The sequence below is a fragment of the Nycticebus coucang genome, chromosome 14 (assembly GCF_027406575.1).
Source record: "Nycticebus coucang isolate mNycCou1 chromosome 14, mNycCou1.pri, whole genome shotgun sequence".
In the NCBI taxonomy this organism is placed as follows: domain Eukaryota; kingdom Metazoa; phylum Chordata; class Mammalia; order Primates; family Lorisidae; genus Nycticebus; species Nycticebus coucang.
In genome coordinates this window covers 91,502,905-91,520,759 of record NC_069793.1, presented here as the reverse complement: position 1 = coordinate 91,520,759, position 17,855 = coordinate 91,502,905, and the positions used below count along the sequence as shown (strand labels likewise).

General features: G+C 39.6%; 1 protein-coding gene and 1 non-coding gene across 2 annotated transcripts in view; both read right to left on the bottom strand.

The window, feature by feature from the left end:
- The window catches only part of ARHGAP42 (Rho GTPase activating protein 42), a 345,686-nt gene that overhangs the window by 221,880 nt on the left and 105,951 nt on the right, over positions 1-17,855 (bottom strand). Inside the window, exon 3 of the mRNA XM_053560437.1 lies at positions 6,861-6,922. Within this exon, the coding sequence (XP_053416412.1) occupies positions 6,861-6,922 (62 nt within the window). The remainder of the gene's footprint in view (positions 1-6,860; positions 6,923-17,855) is intronic.
- Positions 11,329-11,476, bottom strand: LOC128566076 (U4 spliceosomal RNA). The gene has a single exon (XR_008374373.1). It is a non-coding gene; the product is annotated as a U4 spliceosomal RNA (small nuclear RNA).

Below are 17,855 nucleotides of genomic sequence, written 5' to 3'. Positions count from 1 at the left end.
TCCTCTACAGTTTCATGGTACACTTAAAATATTCTACTTCCCAATTTTTTAAATACAAATTCTTTAACATATCTGTTCATCTGTAACCTTATACTTACAGGTTGAGCCAAATTCTAAAAATCCAAAATGTGAAATGTGCTAAAATCCAAAACTTTTTGAGAGCAGACATGAACTAAATACAGATTTTTCATATTTGGGATGCTCAATTGGTAAGTATTGGTAAATACTCCAAAGTATGAAACAAAAACAAAATCCGAAACATTTCTGGTCCCAAGCATGTCACACAAGGGATACTCAACCTATCATTTGGTTGTAATAACATCATATGGCTGGACGTACTGTCTAGGCTTGTATGTTTAATGACTATCTTGTATATCATCTTTGTGGAAATGCATCCCGTTAGGCTTTTATTTTTATTACTTTGCACATTCTTTATTTCACACCTTTTCTAAAACAACAAGGAAAGCGATCAAAGCACAGTATGACTTCACTCACGAAAAGCAGGATTTCCTCTTAGACCCAACATCAGAGATATGCCCAAAAGCCGAAATGAAGATCTTTGAAACACCAAGAGAAGGTGTCCCAGTCGTTACTCCACGGCTGTACAACGCTCTGCCACACTCCTCTGCCATCCCCTCTCCTCAGCCTCTGTCCTCGGCCCGTCATCATGTTACTTGACGGGATACGGGTTAAAGGGCACAACTGCCTGCAAGAGGTGGGCTTTCCCTATCTCCAAGGAGAGCCCCGAGGAACCGCTGCCGTGGCCTTTTCTTGAAGCATTATACAACAGGTGTGGGGGACCCACGTAGAAGGATCATGTGCTTATTGGTCGCTACTTGCTTCTTCCCCGCAGGCTCAGCTCCCACCCTGCCATACCGCGAATGTTCAAAGTGTAACGCCCACTTGCTAAGACAGATCTTACCTCATTAACACCTGCAGCTGCTTGAGGGCTTGTCTCTGGGCAGCAAAACATCTCCATGCCAGCTTGGAGATCCTCTTGCTCCCAGCACATTCCTCAAGAACCGGTAGCTGCTTCTATAACCCTGGTGTTCGTTCTCCTACACGTGACCTCAACATTCTGCCCATAAAATCCAAGTCTTTGAGCTCAGCCTCCTGGATTCCTGAGGCCTGTCTCCTGCCTCGGCCACATCCTAACCTCACCACTCTCTGGACCAGCTCCAAAACCAAACTCAGTACGTTTCCACTCCCACTCCTGATCACAGCTTCCCTGTCTTCTCTCTGACCCCTTTATTCCCAGTGAACCCTCAGATGAAGTAGCTGTGCCTGCCGGCAACACTGTCAGCCCCGCAGCCCCCAGTCATCCCTGCACTCAGGCAGGGTCCTGCCACACAGCACTGTGTCATCTCCTGAGCCAACCACCAGCTGGAATCTGCCCTCCCCGCTGCACTTACTGCCCACAGTGCCACACTGGCTACTGCCATAAAAAGCCTCTTTCCTACTTATAAGGTCTGACTTCAACAACCGTTCCTCTCCAAGCCTAGGATCTCCAATCTTTCCTTGACCCTTCTTTTGAATACCCTGCCCCTGGCTGATCTGAACTGTTTCTATAAACTCCTGGTCACGGTAGATAACCACTCCTTACTAACACAATTCCCCACCTGTCCTGTCCGACTAACCAACTTCCTGTTGCAAATTTCAACTATGTTTGCACCAATCCTCTATTCCTTTTCTCCCACTTCAGACAAGGAGCTTTACCCCTGGTACAGTCTCCTCACTGCTGTAACGCTGCCTTGGCTCTCTTTCTTCCTACAAGCTACAACACACGTTCTCATGTTCTTTAAACCAAAACATTTTCTAAAATTTTCTAAAACTTGGTTCACTGCTCTCCTGAACTACATGCGCAGGAGCTGAATCAGAGCCTTGCCAACCCAGATCTATGTATTCCCCTGGCTTCCCTGCCATTTCCAACTTTAATTTTCACATCTCTCAAAGTACTCTTTCCCATTTCTGTCATTGGCTCCTCTCCTTGGCCGTAAGTGAACATATTACACTACCCAGGTCTCCCCCTGGAAGTTAGAATTCTATCATGTAGCTCACTGAAGTGGAGGAAAAGATTATGTAATTAAAACAGTGTCAATTTAGGATTGAAGACTCAGCCCAAAGTCATCTCCACAAAAGAGCTTTCTCTAGGCCAGGTGCAGTGGCTCATGCCTGTAATCCCAGCACTCTGGGAGGCCAAGGCAGGTAGATTGCCTGAGCGCAGGAGTTCCAGACCAGCTTGAGCAAGAGCGAGACCCTGTCTCTAAAATTAGCCAGGCATTTTGGCAGTACTTGTAGTCCCAGCTACTCGGGAGGCTGAAGCAAGAGGACGCTTGAACCCAGGAGTTTCAGGTTGCTGTGAGCTGTGATGCCACAGTACTCTATCACAGGGTGACAAAGTGAGACTCTTGTCTCAAAAAAAAAAAAAAAAGCTTTCTCTAACCACCCCCTGCCCTGAAAAGGTAGTATCCCATAAGATGTGTATATATCTAGCAGGACAGGTCAGATGGCACAGCTATGTCTATGACACCAGCAGGCTAATGTTTCCCATCCCAAAGAAGATGGTTGGTCTACCACCACTACCGCCACTCAGAACCTTCCTCCTCACCTTATCTCGCTCTCCCATGGCTGCCAAATTAATCTCTCCTGAATCCCATATTGATTTTCATTCTTCTCTTCAAAAATTTCTCGCAATTCTCCCACAAACACCAAAAATTTGTCGGCCTCCCTAACACTTACACCCCACAGATGGCCACACCTACCAACTGATCTTCTGCTGGTCCCTTCTAAGAACCATCTGCCTGTTTCACAAATACACACAGCGCTTCCTCCCACAACATCTATAGAACCACTACACCCTACTTCTGGACTGCCTCTGGGGTTTAAATCACTTTAAAACCACCCTCATCAAACCACTTTAAAAAAAAAATTTAGAAAATTGACATCCAACTGTGCCACATTCCAGGAACATTTAGACCACACTTGCGTATTATATTTACAAGCATTCCCTGAAAATACTTCAGGTTCAGTTCCAGGCAACAGTAGCAAAGCAAAAGTCACCGTAAGGCAAGTCACACCATTTTTTTAAAAAAATAGTGTATCTTAAATAAAAAGTACTTTATTGCTGCAAATAGCAATCATCTAAACCTTCAACAAGTCATAAGGTTTTTGCTGCTGGTGGAAGCAACCTGCCTCATGTGGATGGCTCCTGACTGATCAGGTGGCTGGTGGTTGCTGAAAGTTGGGATGGTGGTAGCAATTCTTAAAATAAGACAAAAGTGTAGTTTTTTTTGCATCAAATGACTCTTTCTTTGACACAGTATTTCTCAATAGCATGCAGAGTTGTCTGATGGCATTTTACCCATCGTAGATCTTTCAAAACTGGAGTCAATTCTCTCAAACCCTGCCACTGCTTTATCAACTAAGTTAATGGAATATTCTGAATTATTGGTTGTCATTTCAAAAATGTTAATAGCATGTTCACTGGGAGTAGATTCCATCCCCCAAACCACTTTCTTTGCTTATCCATAAGAAGCAATTGGTCTGCTCACCTCTCGTCCGTGGACTGCAGCAATTCAGCCACACTCCAGGCTCTGCTCCCAGTTCTAGATCCCCTGCTATTTCTACTACATCTTCAATGACTTCCTCCACTGAAGTCTTAAACCCCCCAAAGCCATCTAGGAGGACTGACATTAACTTATTCTAAACTTCTATTAACACTGGTATTTTGATCCCCTCTCATGAAACATTACTGGCATCTAGAATAGGAAATTATTTCCAGAAGATTTTCAGTTTACTTTACCCTAATCCATAAGAGGAATCACTGTATGTGGCAGCTGTAACCTTATGAAATATACTTCATAAATCCTAAGACTTAAAAGTCAAAATGACTCCTTGATCCACGGGCTTCAGAATGGATGTTGTGTTAGCAGGCATGAAAACAACATTGATCTCCTTGTACAACTCCATCAGAGCTCAGGTGACTAGGGACATTGTCAACAAGTGGTAATATTTTTAAAGGGACATTTTTTCAGAAAAGTAGATCTCAACAATGGGCTTAACATATTCAGTAAAGTATGTTATAAAAAAAAAAATGTGCTGCCAACCAGACTGCATGTTCCGTATCTAGAGCACAGAAAGAGTGGATGTAGCATAATTCTCAAGGACCTAGGATTTTCAGAATGGCAAGTTAGCCTTGGCTTGAGTTTACAATCATCAGCTGCATTCGCCCCTAACCATAGAGTCGGCCTATCCTTTTAAGCAAAGCAATGACTTCTCTTTTCTAGCTCTGAAAATCCAAGGTGGCATTTTCTTCCAACAGAAAGCTGTTTCACCTCCACTAAAATTCCATTATTTATCTTAGCTAAATCTCATGAGTAATTTGCTGCAGCTTCTATATCACCTCTCAGTGCTCCGCCTTGCACTGGTAAGTTATACAGATGGCTTCTTTCCTTAAACCTCATGAAGCAACGTCGGCTAGGTTCAAACTTTCTTCCACAGTTTCTTACCCTTCTCAGCCTTCATAGAATCGAAGAAAGTTAGAGCCTCACTATGGATTGAGTTTTGGCTTAAAGGAACATCGTGGTTCATTTGATCTGCTATCCAGACAACTAAAATTTTCTCTGTATCAGTAACAAGGTTGTTTTACTTTCTTATCTTTTGTGTGTTTACTGGAAGAGCACTTTAGATTTCCGTCCAGATTTTTTCCTTTGCATTCACAACTTGGCTGACTATTTGGCACAAGAGACCTAGTTCTTGGCCCATCTCAGCTGTTGCCATAGCTTCCTCACTAAGCTTAATTTTCTAGCTTTTGATTTAAAGAGAGAGACATGTGACTCTTCCTTTCACTTGAACACTTACAAGACAATAAAGGGTTATTAATTGGCCTAATTTTAATATTGTTGTGTCTCAGGGAATAGGGAGGCCCAAGGGGGCAGAGAAACAGGAGAACGGCCAGTCAGTGGAGCAGTGAGAATGCACAGAGGTCTGACCATGGTCACCATCTTAGACGGGCACAGTCTATGATACCCCCAAACATTTGTAATAGCAACACCAAAGATCACTCACAATGAATATTAATGAAATAGTCTGAAACATTGTGACAAGTGCCAAAATGTGACCCAGAGACACAAAATAAGCACATGCTGTGAGAAAAATAGTGCCAGTAGACCTGCTCAAAGCAGGGGTGTCCTAAATTCTTAATTTATAAAAAACATGGTATCGGGCGGTGCCTGTGGCTCAAAGGAATAGGGCGCCCGCCCCATATGCCAGAGGTGGCGGGTTCAAACCCAGCCCTGGGCAAAAACAACAAAAAAAAAACAAAAACAAACAACAACAACAAAAAAACCACAGTATCTGGGAAGCACTATAAAGTAAAGCACAAAGAAATGAGGTATGCCTGTGTGTATAAGGGGACTGGAGGGTGAAGCCAATGAAATAAAAAATACTTACATATGTCAGTAACACTCACTATAACCAGCCTTCAACATCCTTATTACCATCAACATGTATTTACCATGTGGCAGGTATATTTTCATTACAGCAATTCTGTGGGGTACATACTAGTGTGTTTTCCTTATTACAGATGAGAATACTGGGTCTTAGACAGGGACCATCAAATTCAAATTTCTTTTCAATATAACAGATACAAAATTATATTTTCTTAAATTTAATTATTTCAAATTAATATGAAGGTACAAATTTTTAGGTTATATTCTTCTCATTTCCAGGGTAACAAAATTATATTTTTATCTTTATTTTATTTATTTTTTTTTTTGTAGAGACAGAGTCTCACTTTATGGCCCTCCGTAGAGTGCCGTGGCCTCACACAGCTCACAGCAACCTCCAACTCCTGGGCTTAAGCGACTCTCTTGCCTCAGCCTCCAGGGTAGCTGGGACTACAGGCGCCCGCCACAACACCCGGCTATTTTTTGGTTGCAGTTTGGCCGGGGCCGGGTTTGAACCCGCCACCCTCCGTATATGGGGCCGGCACCCTACCGACTGAGCCACAGGCGCCGCCCTATCTTTATTTTTATTTTTCTTGAGACAGAGTTTTACTATGTCACCCTCCGGTAGAGTGCCATGATATCACAGCTCATAGCAACCTCAAACGCTTGGGCTTATGCAATTATCTTGCCTCAGCCCCCCAAGTAGCTGGGACTACAGGCGCTTGCCCTAATGCCCAGCTATTTTTTTGTTGTTGTAGTTGTCATTGTTGTTTAGCGGGCCCGGGCTGAGCTCGAACCTGCCAGCCTTGGTGTTATGTGGCCAGCACCCTAAGCACTGAGCTATGGGAGCCAAGTTCAAAATTATATTTTTAAATGGATAAATGTTTTACCAATAACTGTGCTCTAATACCTTTGCAGAAATTAATCAATCAACCTAGAATGCTTTTTTCTCAGTCTAGCAAAATCCTCCCAGCCTTTAGGAACCAACTCAAATATCACCTTTCCAGAAGAGTCTCCTAGTAACACCCTGGCAAATTAGCACAGCTCTTTCCATGAATTGCCTTTAAGGTTTGAAATGCATCTTTGTTATCCCATTGAGGTTGCTACAACTGCCGAATGTTTGCTGAATTAGACTGGGTTCCTTCATGGCAGTTTGTTCAATATTTTTAATTCTCAAAACAATTGAATGCGAGCAAAATAAAGGTAATTGACATCTGCTGAACAAATGAAATAATTAGAACAAATAATATATCTTATTTGCAGAATTTGATCATTGTACTCACGAATCTTTTTGCAAATACACGGAATATTTAGCACATGTATCAAATCATAATTTATATAACTGCCTAAACCAGAAGGTTTGTACTTTCTGTTTAACATGTTCAAACAAAGCGGAATCTGCAGCAGACTTACCAGTCTTCTCCTTTCTTCTTCTACTGCAATAAGGAGTCTTGCAAATTCCTTTAGTGACTGAGCTATTTTTAAAAGAAGAGAGAAAAGAAAAGCCATTAATCGTTTTTCATTGCTAGCTAATGTCTAATTACAAAGAAGCAAACATGACAATGAAGCTGGTTATTGATGTGTACGTAGCATCTTCTGTGGTGTCATGTTTGTATAACCATGAAACAACACACAGTGGGATCCAGACGGCTACCCGCCACAGACAGGATGGTACATTCCTTTGCATGTTAAAAACTGAAGTTTTCAGGTACCAAGAATATTGATTTCTTCCTCAAAGGCACCAGCTAAATATAAATATATAAAATATAGTTACTACATAAAATACACACGCACATTAATGTAGTATTGAAATCACTTACAAATAACAAAATGCTTTTAAGTCTCTAAGAAGGAATAGATCTAGTACTATTTGATGTCCTTAATAGCAGCCAGCAATGCAAAGTCTCCCACAAATGGCTAGAAGTTCAAGGGTCATATTCTAGAAGGACCAACTTTACTCCCACATCTGAGGTATATTAGACTTCTGCTATTCAATTATTTTGCTGGTCAGGAGAATAGCAGCATGAGCACCTTGTGATCTTAACAAAATGCAAACTCTCAGCCCCCAGCAGAATCTGCATTTTAAACAAGATCTCTTGGTAATCTGTATGCATATTGAAGTTCAGAAGCACTGCTTTAGAAAACTATATGTACCTATATTGTCAACTGCTCTGTAGGAATTAAACAGGGATAACCATCTCTATTGGAATGGGAAAGAATCCAATCTTCTGAAAAAGTTGGAGAACCAAAGATAAGTAGATAAATTAGTAGGGAGTTACAACACCGTAATCTTTAAAAATGCATACTTCCCAATGGTAATTATGAAAGATTAATTCGTCTACATCAATTATTATTCCTAATACTTAATATGCATTATTAACTAAAATCAGAAGATTTGAGTCACTAAAATGACAATACAAAGTGATACAAAAATGTACTTTTGGCTGGGAGAGGTGGCTCACGCCTACAATACTAGCACTCTGGGAGGCCAAGGCAGGTGGGTTGCTTAAGCTCAGGAGTTCGAGACCAGCCTGAGCAAAGGCAAGAGCCTGGTTTCTACTAAAAACAGAAAAACTGGCCAGACATGGTGGCACACACCTGTAGTCCCAGCTACTTGAGAGGCTGAGGCAAGGGAATCTCTTAAGCCCAAGAGTTTGAGGTTGCTGTGAGCTGTGATGAACCCACAGCACTCTACCCAGAGTGACAGAGTAAAATTCTGTTTCACAAAAAAGAAGTACTTTAATTTAAGCTGTAAACTTTCCTTTTAATGTCCTTATTCATTAGGTTCCCAATCACTTCCCTACCCAAAGTAATGCTGAAAATACTCTGTGAGACCAGAACCGTGGTAAATCTCGTATAAAGGCTACAATAAAGGCAAGAAAGTGAAAAAAACAAATCAGCAGTCTTATCAGTGGAACTTATTAAGGAAGAGGGAAAATGTTTTCTATTCCAGGTCTTGAAATCCCAATCGAGGATTTTGTTTTCCATTTTTCGGAACAACTGGCATACGCTAGTCAAGCTGCTGTGAAATGCTATCCCTGCGATTACGTCATGCTGAATTTTATTCAGAGTTCCCATAACAGAAATCAAAGGATTACTTGGGAGACTCGGGTTAATCTTATAAACACAATAACAGACTGACAGCAAGGGTAACTTTTTTTAAAGCTTAGAAAAATGAGTTTAATTTTTTCAGAAATTTTGATAATTGATGCTATAATACATCCTTGTTTTCACAACATTAAGTTGACCAGAAAATTAATAATTCTAAAGATTTTAACTGAGTGTGTAGTAACATTACATTTTTTATACTTTTTTCCATAAGAAAGCATTCTATCATCATTCTTGCAATAAATCTACTGTGCCGGCTTAGCGCCTATAACTCAGCAGCTAGGGTGCCAGCTACATATACTGGACCTGGCGGGTTCGAATCCAGCCCAGGCCTGCCAAACAACAATGACAACTACAACCAAAAAATAGCCAGGTGTTGTGGCGGGTGCCTGTAGTCCCAGCTACTTGGGAGGCCAAGGCAAGAGGATTGCTTAAGCCCAGAGTTGGAGATTGCTGTGAGCTGTAACGCCACAGCACACTAGCCTCTACCAAGGCGACATAATGAGACTCTCAAAAAAAAAAAAAAAAGAAAAAAAATCTACTATGCCCACTGAAGCTCTCTGACCGTGGGCTTAAAGAAATCAGCAAAACTCTGGATGACAGAAGGCTATGGAGAACATGTCTACAGAGAAAGAAGCTAAGAGGTAAATCAGTTCAAGCTGCTTGAGTGCAATGATAAGAAAGAAAGAAAGAAAAGAAAAAAAGACAAGAAAAGCAGAGAAAGTTCCTAGCCAATTAGAAAACAAAGTTATGACTCAGCGCCTGTGGCTCAAGCGGCTAAGGTGCCCGCCACATACACCTGAGCTGGCAGGTTCGAATCCAGCCGCCTAACAACAATGAAGGCTGCAACCAAAAAATAAAAAATAAAAAATAAAAGAAAGAAAACAAAGTTATACAAATAAACCAATCATAATAAACTAAGTAGCTGAGTTATAAATAATATGTACAAAATCACTATAATATGAATATTATTAACTGAGAGGTGGCTCATGCCTGTAATCCTAGCACTCTGGGAGGCTGAGACAGGTGGATTGCCTGAGCTCAGGAGTTCAAAATCAGCCTGAGCAAGAGCGAAACCTTGGTAAATTTGGTAACTCTACTAAGAGTAGAGGAGGCGTGTGTAAGATGGTATGAAGTCACATATGTTAACAGTATGGAACCAAATGATATCTAAAACTAAAAAAAGAAAAAAGAAAAAGGAAAAGAAATAGAATAAACATGATCTTTAAAAAGTTAGAAGAAATGACTAAACATTCAAAGTGGTGGTCTTTCTGGGCAATTAAAATAAGTGATAGAAACTGGCAGGATAGGAGCTGGCCGGTTTTTGTTAAGCCTAATAAAATCTATAACTTTTAAAATAAATAATGAGGGCGGTGGCTGTGGCTCAGACGAGTAGGGTGCCAGCCCCATATGCAAGAGGTGGTGGGTTCAAACCCAGCCCCAGCCAAAAACTGCAAAAAAAAAAAAGAATTAAGAAAATGTTATGAATGCCTTCTTTTCCTACTAGCCTACACTCTAGGAAAGCATAGATCACATGTTATAAATGTCCCAACAGGTTAAATAAATACTTAGCACATAGAAGCCTGTCAACAACTATTTTGGAATGAATGAAAATATAACTTGATTTCAGATTGGCGGCAGCACACGAGAACCTCTCACTAGGCCAGCCCGGAAAATGATCACTGACCTGTGGACCCCCAAGCATTATTTCTCGTACCTGTGAGGAAAAAGGCTTCCCCAAAGTACCTCACCTACCACTTCAAGAGTAAATTGTGAAGTTGTCTTAAGTCAGATCTCGGTTACAAGTAAGAAAACTCCAGTTTTTTGCTGTTCCACCTCTTTGTGCAAAAATTAATACTGTTGTTTTCTATTTTACTTGAATGGTTTTCTGGTCTATTTCCCATATAAATACTATTTATAGACCCACTAAGATAATAGTTGATTATAATGGGAATGTGTGAGAAGAAAAATTTTAACATGCAAAAGCAATTCCGGGTCTGGTTCCCCACAATAAAAACTACTCTCCCTCCGGCAGTTCTCTGGGACTGGCCCAAATTTGACAATAAATTCTGTTCCCTCTTTTTTCTTTTGTTGACTTTTCAGAGAAAGGACTTTAAGAAAAACTAAGATTGTTCTCTTTAAATTTTTTAGTCTCAGTTCCATAAAAGTATATATTTTTTGGTCTAAATGAAGACATTCATTCTACAAAAAAAAATAAAAAATCTGTAATAGAAACACTAACTGCTTATTTTGTGAATTAGTAACCATGGCCTACTAACTTCTTAATCCCATATCTGAAGTTTTCTCCTAAATCTCTTTATTTTTAATGATGCAAAAGTATTACATTAATAGTTTATGAGGCCTAACATAGCACACATTTTTCTGTTTTCTTTTTTATATATTTTTTCTTTCTTTTTTCATTTTTATTGCATCTTTGTAGAGACTGTCAGAAATTGCCAGTGCAAACTAATTTATAGCTTTCATATGAAAGCTGTTACCCAATTATAGCCTAAGAATATGGGGAAAGGGGAAAGGGAGGGGAGGGGAGGGAGGGGAGAGAATGGGTGGAGGGAGAGTAATTGGTGGGACCACACCTATGGTGCATCTTACAAGGGTACACGTGAAACTAACTAAATGTACAATATAAATGTTTTAACACAATAACTAAGAAAAAGCCAGAAAGGCTATGTTAGCCAGTGTGATGAAAATATTTCCAATTGTATATAAACCAGTGCATGGTACCCCATGATTGCATTAATGTGCACAGCCATGATTTAATATAAAAGAAAAAAGAAAAAGAAATTGCCAGTGCTGACTATAATTCAAGTCGTCATGGTGGGGTTTTGGGAAAAGCTTTCAGTTACCAATAATTGTGCCTTGGATAAAGCTCATTGGCTGTGATACCGCCACTGAGCAAAGCTATTTCAGTGTTACCTCAAAGAAGAATTAACAATACCATAGAGCAGGTATAAATCAATTCAAAGTATTACCATGTAAATTGGATTTTAAGAAAAAAGGCTGGTGAAGATCTCTACTTTCCTGCCTCCCCACCCTCAAAGTGTAAAGGAACCTCCCACACAAACCAGGCATGTCGAAACTGCCCTGTGTGGCTCCCTGGAAGAGGAGAGGTCCCGGTTAGAATTTCTAGTGTGCAAGACCTACAAATGCCATAAGAGAACGTGAAAACTGTGGGGAGTCTATTTTACTTCAGATCTTGCACACAAAGTATGTAAAAAAAACAAAAACAAAAATACCCATACCCACTACCAGAACCACCCATGACAGTGCTTGTATGCAAAACAGCTATAGATTTTGTGTGAATGCTTACGCCATCTTCTAAGACTTTATTGAAGCAAAATCTGAAAAAAAATTATTACATGCAAATTTCTAATATCCAGGCATAGGCAATTATATGATGTTTCTGATTTTATTTATCAACATTTTTATATAAATAGCAACTACTTTATTATCTGAATTTGGGCATCCAGGATAACATCTAATATGACAGCTCGTTGCTGTCCTGAAAGTACAGATTTTAACCATACCTACATCTCATGACAAGAGATTGATTTAGTTATATTCCAAAAATAATACTGAACACAGCATGGGCTCTCAATAGACGATCACAAATGAATTCCTGAGTTTAACAATAGATTCCCACAGTGGGTTTGCTTTACAAGAAGAAATAAACCAATTCTTGTTCTAGGATTCATAAAATATCATGAAAAGGATAGACCTCTCTGAAGAATTATGTTCGCTATTTAAATAGCTGTCACCTGCATGAAATGGTCCTGAATGTATTCATCAATAATAATCTCCTTTCCCATCCATCTGGAGCACAAGATTACTAGAGAGCAATCAAAATACAGTTTCGTATATAAATTTTAAATTTCCAACCAATTGTGGAGGTCAAGAATATTTTGATGGGCATCCTTTTTATCTCTACAACATACTGTTGGAAAAACACTTTTGGAACAAAAATAAATCTATTATTTAAGTGTATTTATGACAGGTCCTGGGAGTATAAACATTAAAAAAGACAACTGTTGAATCACACCTTGACAGTGAGGAAGTATGATAACAGCTTCTAGTTTCCAAGGATCATAAATTCTGAAACATTCCTGAGCTGGAAATATCTATTTCCTAGCTAGATCCCTTCAGCAGGTTTACATTCAAACTATTATTTTTGGCTAGAAAACCTGTTTAGTGTCTGAAAGTAAGGATGAGAATGAAAAAAAAACAAAAACTGCTCCCTATTCATTGTTGAGTATCTTAAATACTAGGCATTATACTAGCAAATGTTTCAACAGTAGAACAGCTTGGGGTTTGTGTATTTGTAAGTTCAGTGAGAATTAAGAAAACATGTCTCTTACATCCAACCAACATTTTTATCATAATAAGACAATGCTGTTAAAAATTTCCTCCAGAAGTCTTTCCTCAAACTTAAAAAGCATAAATACATAGGAAATTAAAGTACAGATCAAAAGTTGAATAATACATACAATTATATCAACAGCACACTCTATCAGCTTTATTAGAGTGACCTTCCAATAAGCTATCATGGAGAACTGGGTCAACAGTAAGGATGTAGACTTTGTTACATTTCAAGGAAAACATGAAAATCTGTACAAGTCTATAAAAACCAGATGGAATCAATGCAATTACTTTTTATTAGTCCAGATGATGCCCCAACAATAACTTTACTTTTCCATTTGGATGGGAGACATAAGCTCTGCCAAGCCCTTTCTCAGAATCTTTCTGGAATGACTTTTCATAAAGAGTAAGAGGCAGGAGGTGGAGCAAGACGGCAGATAAGAAAGATGGTTCAGCTGAGCTCTCCTAGAATGACTGGGGAAAAAGATAGAACCCAGCCACACCTGGAGCTTACCCAGAGTTGTAGCTCAGGGAGCACCACAAGGAGGCGGTGAGCTGGATACAGCAGAGCAGTAGAAATCCTATGAATTAGGCAAGTGATTGCAGTGGGGTAGGATCAACTGCCCCCCACAGAGGTCCAGGAAGGGAGAAGCCTTATCAGAGTTTTCAGTTGTTGGGGGAAAGGCGCATTGAATGGGAAGCTTGGGAGAATGGGTGGACTCAAACAGTATACAACAACCAGATTTGAAGGTTGGTTGGAGTGGATTTGACATAGGTTTGGTGGCTGGTGAGGCAGCTATACTGAGCTGCCATTCTAGGAAGGTCGTGAGAAGGTCTTAGGAGGAGCCTAAAGGCAGCCATCTTACCCCCACCTGCCAAGATCAGAACTCCACTCTTGGGACAGACTGAGGGACTTCCACATCCCATGGGAACTAGAATCAGGGGGCACTGTGAGACGTATCCATGAAGGATTCTTGAGAGCTTTAAGATACCAACATGGCAGGGTCTGAATGCTGAGGAATCACTGAAGGAACCAGGCAATCATCGAAGGCAACTAAGTTTGGAATAAGGACCAGAGAGGTTGATGACTGTACTCTCTGGCTCCCCAAAAACAAACAAACAAACAAAAAAAAAAAACACAATGCCCCCCTGGTGTCCTAGAGTCACATTGCAATATACTGGCATCAAGAGCAAGGACTTCTGTTTGAAACAAAAGAGGCAGTGAGAGGTAAAAAGGAGGACAAGGAGGTGAACAAGAAGAAAGAACACTTGAGGAGGAACCAAGTAAAAAACTCAGGCAACATGAAAAACCAATATACAAGAAATTCTCCCAAGGGACCATGAGGCAACTATTGCAGAAGACTCCACCTATAAAGAATTAATGGACTTGGCAGGAAAGGAGTTTAAAACATGGATGATAAAGACGAGAAAATGGAAAAACAAACAAAAGTCGCAAGAGAGATATGTAAAATATAGAAAGGGAATGGTGGAACTTAAGGAAATGAAGGAGACAATCAGTGAATATAAAGCTGCAGGATAAAGTATCAAAAATAGGTTAGACCTAGGAGAAGAAAGAACCTCAGAGCTAGAAGATAAAGTTTTCAAGTTAACCCAGGCAGATAAAGAGACAGAAAAGAAGAGAGAGAAAGCAGAACAGGCACCTAGAAAGCCACAAGACTCCATAAAGTGTTCAAAAACCCAAATTATAGAGATTCCTGAAGGGGAAGAAGATTGTCCCAAATAAATAGAATTCCTACTGTATACTATCATAAATGAAAACTTCCCAAGTTTTACTAAAGACCCCGACATATTCCTTTAAGATGGATATCAAACCCTGGGTCATCTCAACTCAAACGGAGTTTTTCCAAGACACATTGTAATGAACCTGTACAAAGTCAAGATGAAATGAAAAATTCTGCAAGCAGCCAGGCGTAAGTGCCAACTGACCTACAGAGGCAGAGCCGTTGGGATGACAGCAGACTTTTTAACTGAAACTTTCCAAGCCAGAAGAGCACTGTCATCCACCTTCAACAATCTTAAACAATTTTCAGCCCAGAATTCTGTATCTTGCTAAACTAAGCTTCAAAATTGATGGAGAAATAAAATCTTTTGAGGATACAGAAGCACTGATGAAATTCACCACAAGAAGACCAGCTCTACAGGAAATACTTAGACCTATCCTACACACTGACCATCACAATGGACCACAAGCAAAGGAAACACCCAGAAGCTAAAGGTCAAAATTTAGTTACCACAATGGCACAAAGGATAAAACTACACAACAGACTTACACAAAATAACATGACTAGAACTCCACCACATATATCAATTCTCTCAATAAATGTCAATGGACTGAATTCACCACTGTGAAGAGGCACAGGCTGGCTGATTGCATGAAAAAGCACAGCCATCCATATATTGTCTCCAAGAGACACATCTATCCCTGAAGGACAAATCAAGACTTAGGGTTAAGGGATGGAAAACAGTATTTCAAGCAAATGAAAATCAGAAGAAAGGAAGTGTGATCTTATTTTCAGATACAAGTGGATTTAAAGCAACAAAATTTAAAGCAGCAAAAAAAAAAAAAGAAAGACAAAGATGGACACTTTATACTGGTCAAAAGAACAATACAAGAAGAAGACATTCCAATTTTAAATATTTACACATCCAACTTAATGCTCCCAGATTTATGAAACAAACCTTGATGGGTCTGAGCAATATGATACCTATAACACCGTAATAGTCAGAGACTTCAACACCCTTCTGACAGAACTGGACAGATCCACTAAACAGAAACTAAAAGGCTCGGTGCCCATAGCTCAGTGGATAAGGCTGGTGAGCTCAAAGCTGGCCAGGCCTGCTAAACAACAATGACAACTGCAACAGCAATAAAAAGTAGCCAGGCGTTGTGGTGGGCACCTGTAGTCCCAGCTACTTGGGAGGCTCAAGCAAGAGAATTGCTTAAGCACATGAGTTTGATGTGGCTGTGAGCTGTGATGCCACAGCGCCCTACCAAGGGCAACAAAGTAAGGGAAAAGGAGGAGAGGGGAGAGGGAAGAGGGAAGAGGAGGGGAGGGTAGGAAAGGAAAGGGAGAGGAGGGAAGGGAGAGAAGGGAAGGGAGATACAAAGAACTTAAATGTGACCTTAGAACGAATGGGATTAATAGACATATACAGAACACACCATCCCAAAGCTAAAGAATATACACTTTTCTCATCAGCCCATGGTACATACACCAAAAATCAACCACATCCTAAGGTACAAATCAAACCTCAACAAAATTAAAACAATACAAATTTTACCTTGTATCTTCTCAGATGACAAGTCAACAAAGGGGGGACTCAACTCCAATAAAAACGTTCATCCCCACAGAAAGACATGGAAATTAAACAACCTTATGCTGAATGATAGCTGGATTCAGGAAGAGATAAAAGAGGAAATAGTTAAATTCCTCAAACAACAACAATGAAGACACAAGTTACCAAAACCTGTGGGATACAGCAAACACAGCCATAAGAGGGAATTTTATCACATTAGATGCCTACATTCGAAAAACAGAAAGAGAGCGCATCAACAAATTCATGAACCATCGTATGGAATTAGAAAAAGAAGAACAATCTAATGCCAAACCCTGCAGAAGAAAAGAAATAACCAAAATTAAATCTGAGATGATGGAACTGAAAACAAAAGAATCATTCAGAAAATTAACAAAACAAAAAGTTGGCTTTTTGAAAAAATAAATGAAGTTGATGAACCTTTGGCCAGATTAACTAGAAACAGAAAAGTAAAATCTCTAATAACCTCAATCAGAAATAATAAAGGGGAATTAACAACAGATGCCACAGAGATACAAGAGATCATCTCTGAATACTACAAGAAACTCTATGCCCAGAAATTTGACAGTGTGGAGGAAATAGACCAATACATGAAATCACATCCTTTCCCTATACTTTTAACTAAGGAGAAATAAATCTCTTGAACAGACCGATGTCAAGAACTGAGATTGAAGAATAAATAAAAAAATCTCCAAACAAAAAAATGTCCTGGTCCAGATGGCTTCACACCAAAATTCTATCAAAACTTCAAAGAAGAGCTTATACCCATGCTGCAGAAATTATTCCAAAAAATTAAGAAGGAAGGAATCGTCTCCCAACATGTTCTATGAAGCAAACATCACCCTGATACCAAAACCAGGAAAAAATCCAAGTAAAAAGGAGAACTTTAGACCAATTTCAGTAATGAATATAGATATAACAATTCTCAATAAAATCTTAGCCAATAGATTACAGCTACGCATTAAAAAAATCATTCATCACAATCAAGTAGGTTTCATCTCAGGGAATGAAAGGCTGGTTTAACATATGCAAGTCCATAAACATAATTCACCATATCAACAGAAGCAAAAACAAAGACCATATGATCCTCTCAATAGATACAGAAAAAGCATTTGATAAAATTCAGCATCCTTTTCTAATAGGAACACTTAAGAATATAGGCATAATTCACATTTCTGAATCTGATCAAGGCCATCTATGAAAAACCCACAGCTAATATTATACTGAAGGGAGTAAAACTGAAAGCTTTTCCACTAGAACTGGAACCAGACAAGATTGTCCTCTATGGCCACTACTATTCAACATAGTGCTGGAAGTTCTAGCCAATACAATCAGGCAAGAGAAGGAAATAAAGGGCATCCAAATGGGAGCAGAGGAGGTCAAAGTCTCTCTTTTTGCTGACAATGTGATCTTATACATAGGGAACCCCAAAGACTCAAGCACAAGACTCCTGGAAGTGAACAAAAAATACAGCAAGGTCTCAGGACATAAATTAATGTCCACAAATCAGTAGCCTTTGCATATGTCAATAACAGCTAAGATGGAAAGCAAATCAATCAAGGACACAATTTCCTTCACAGTACTTTCAAA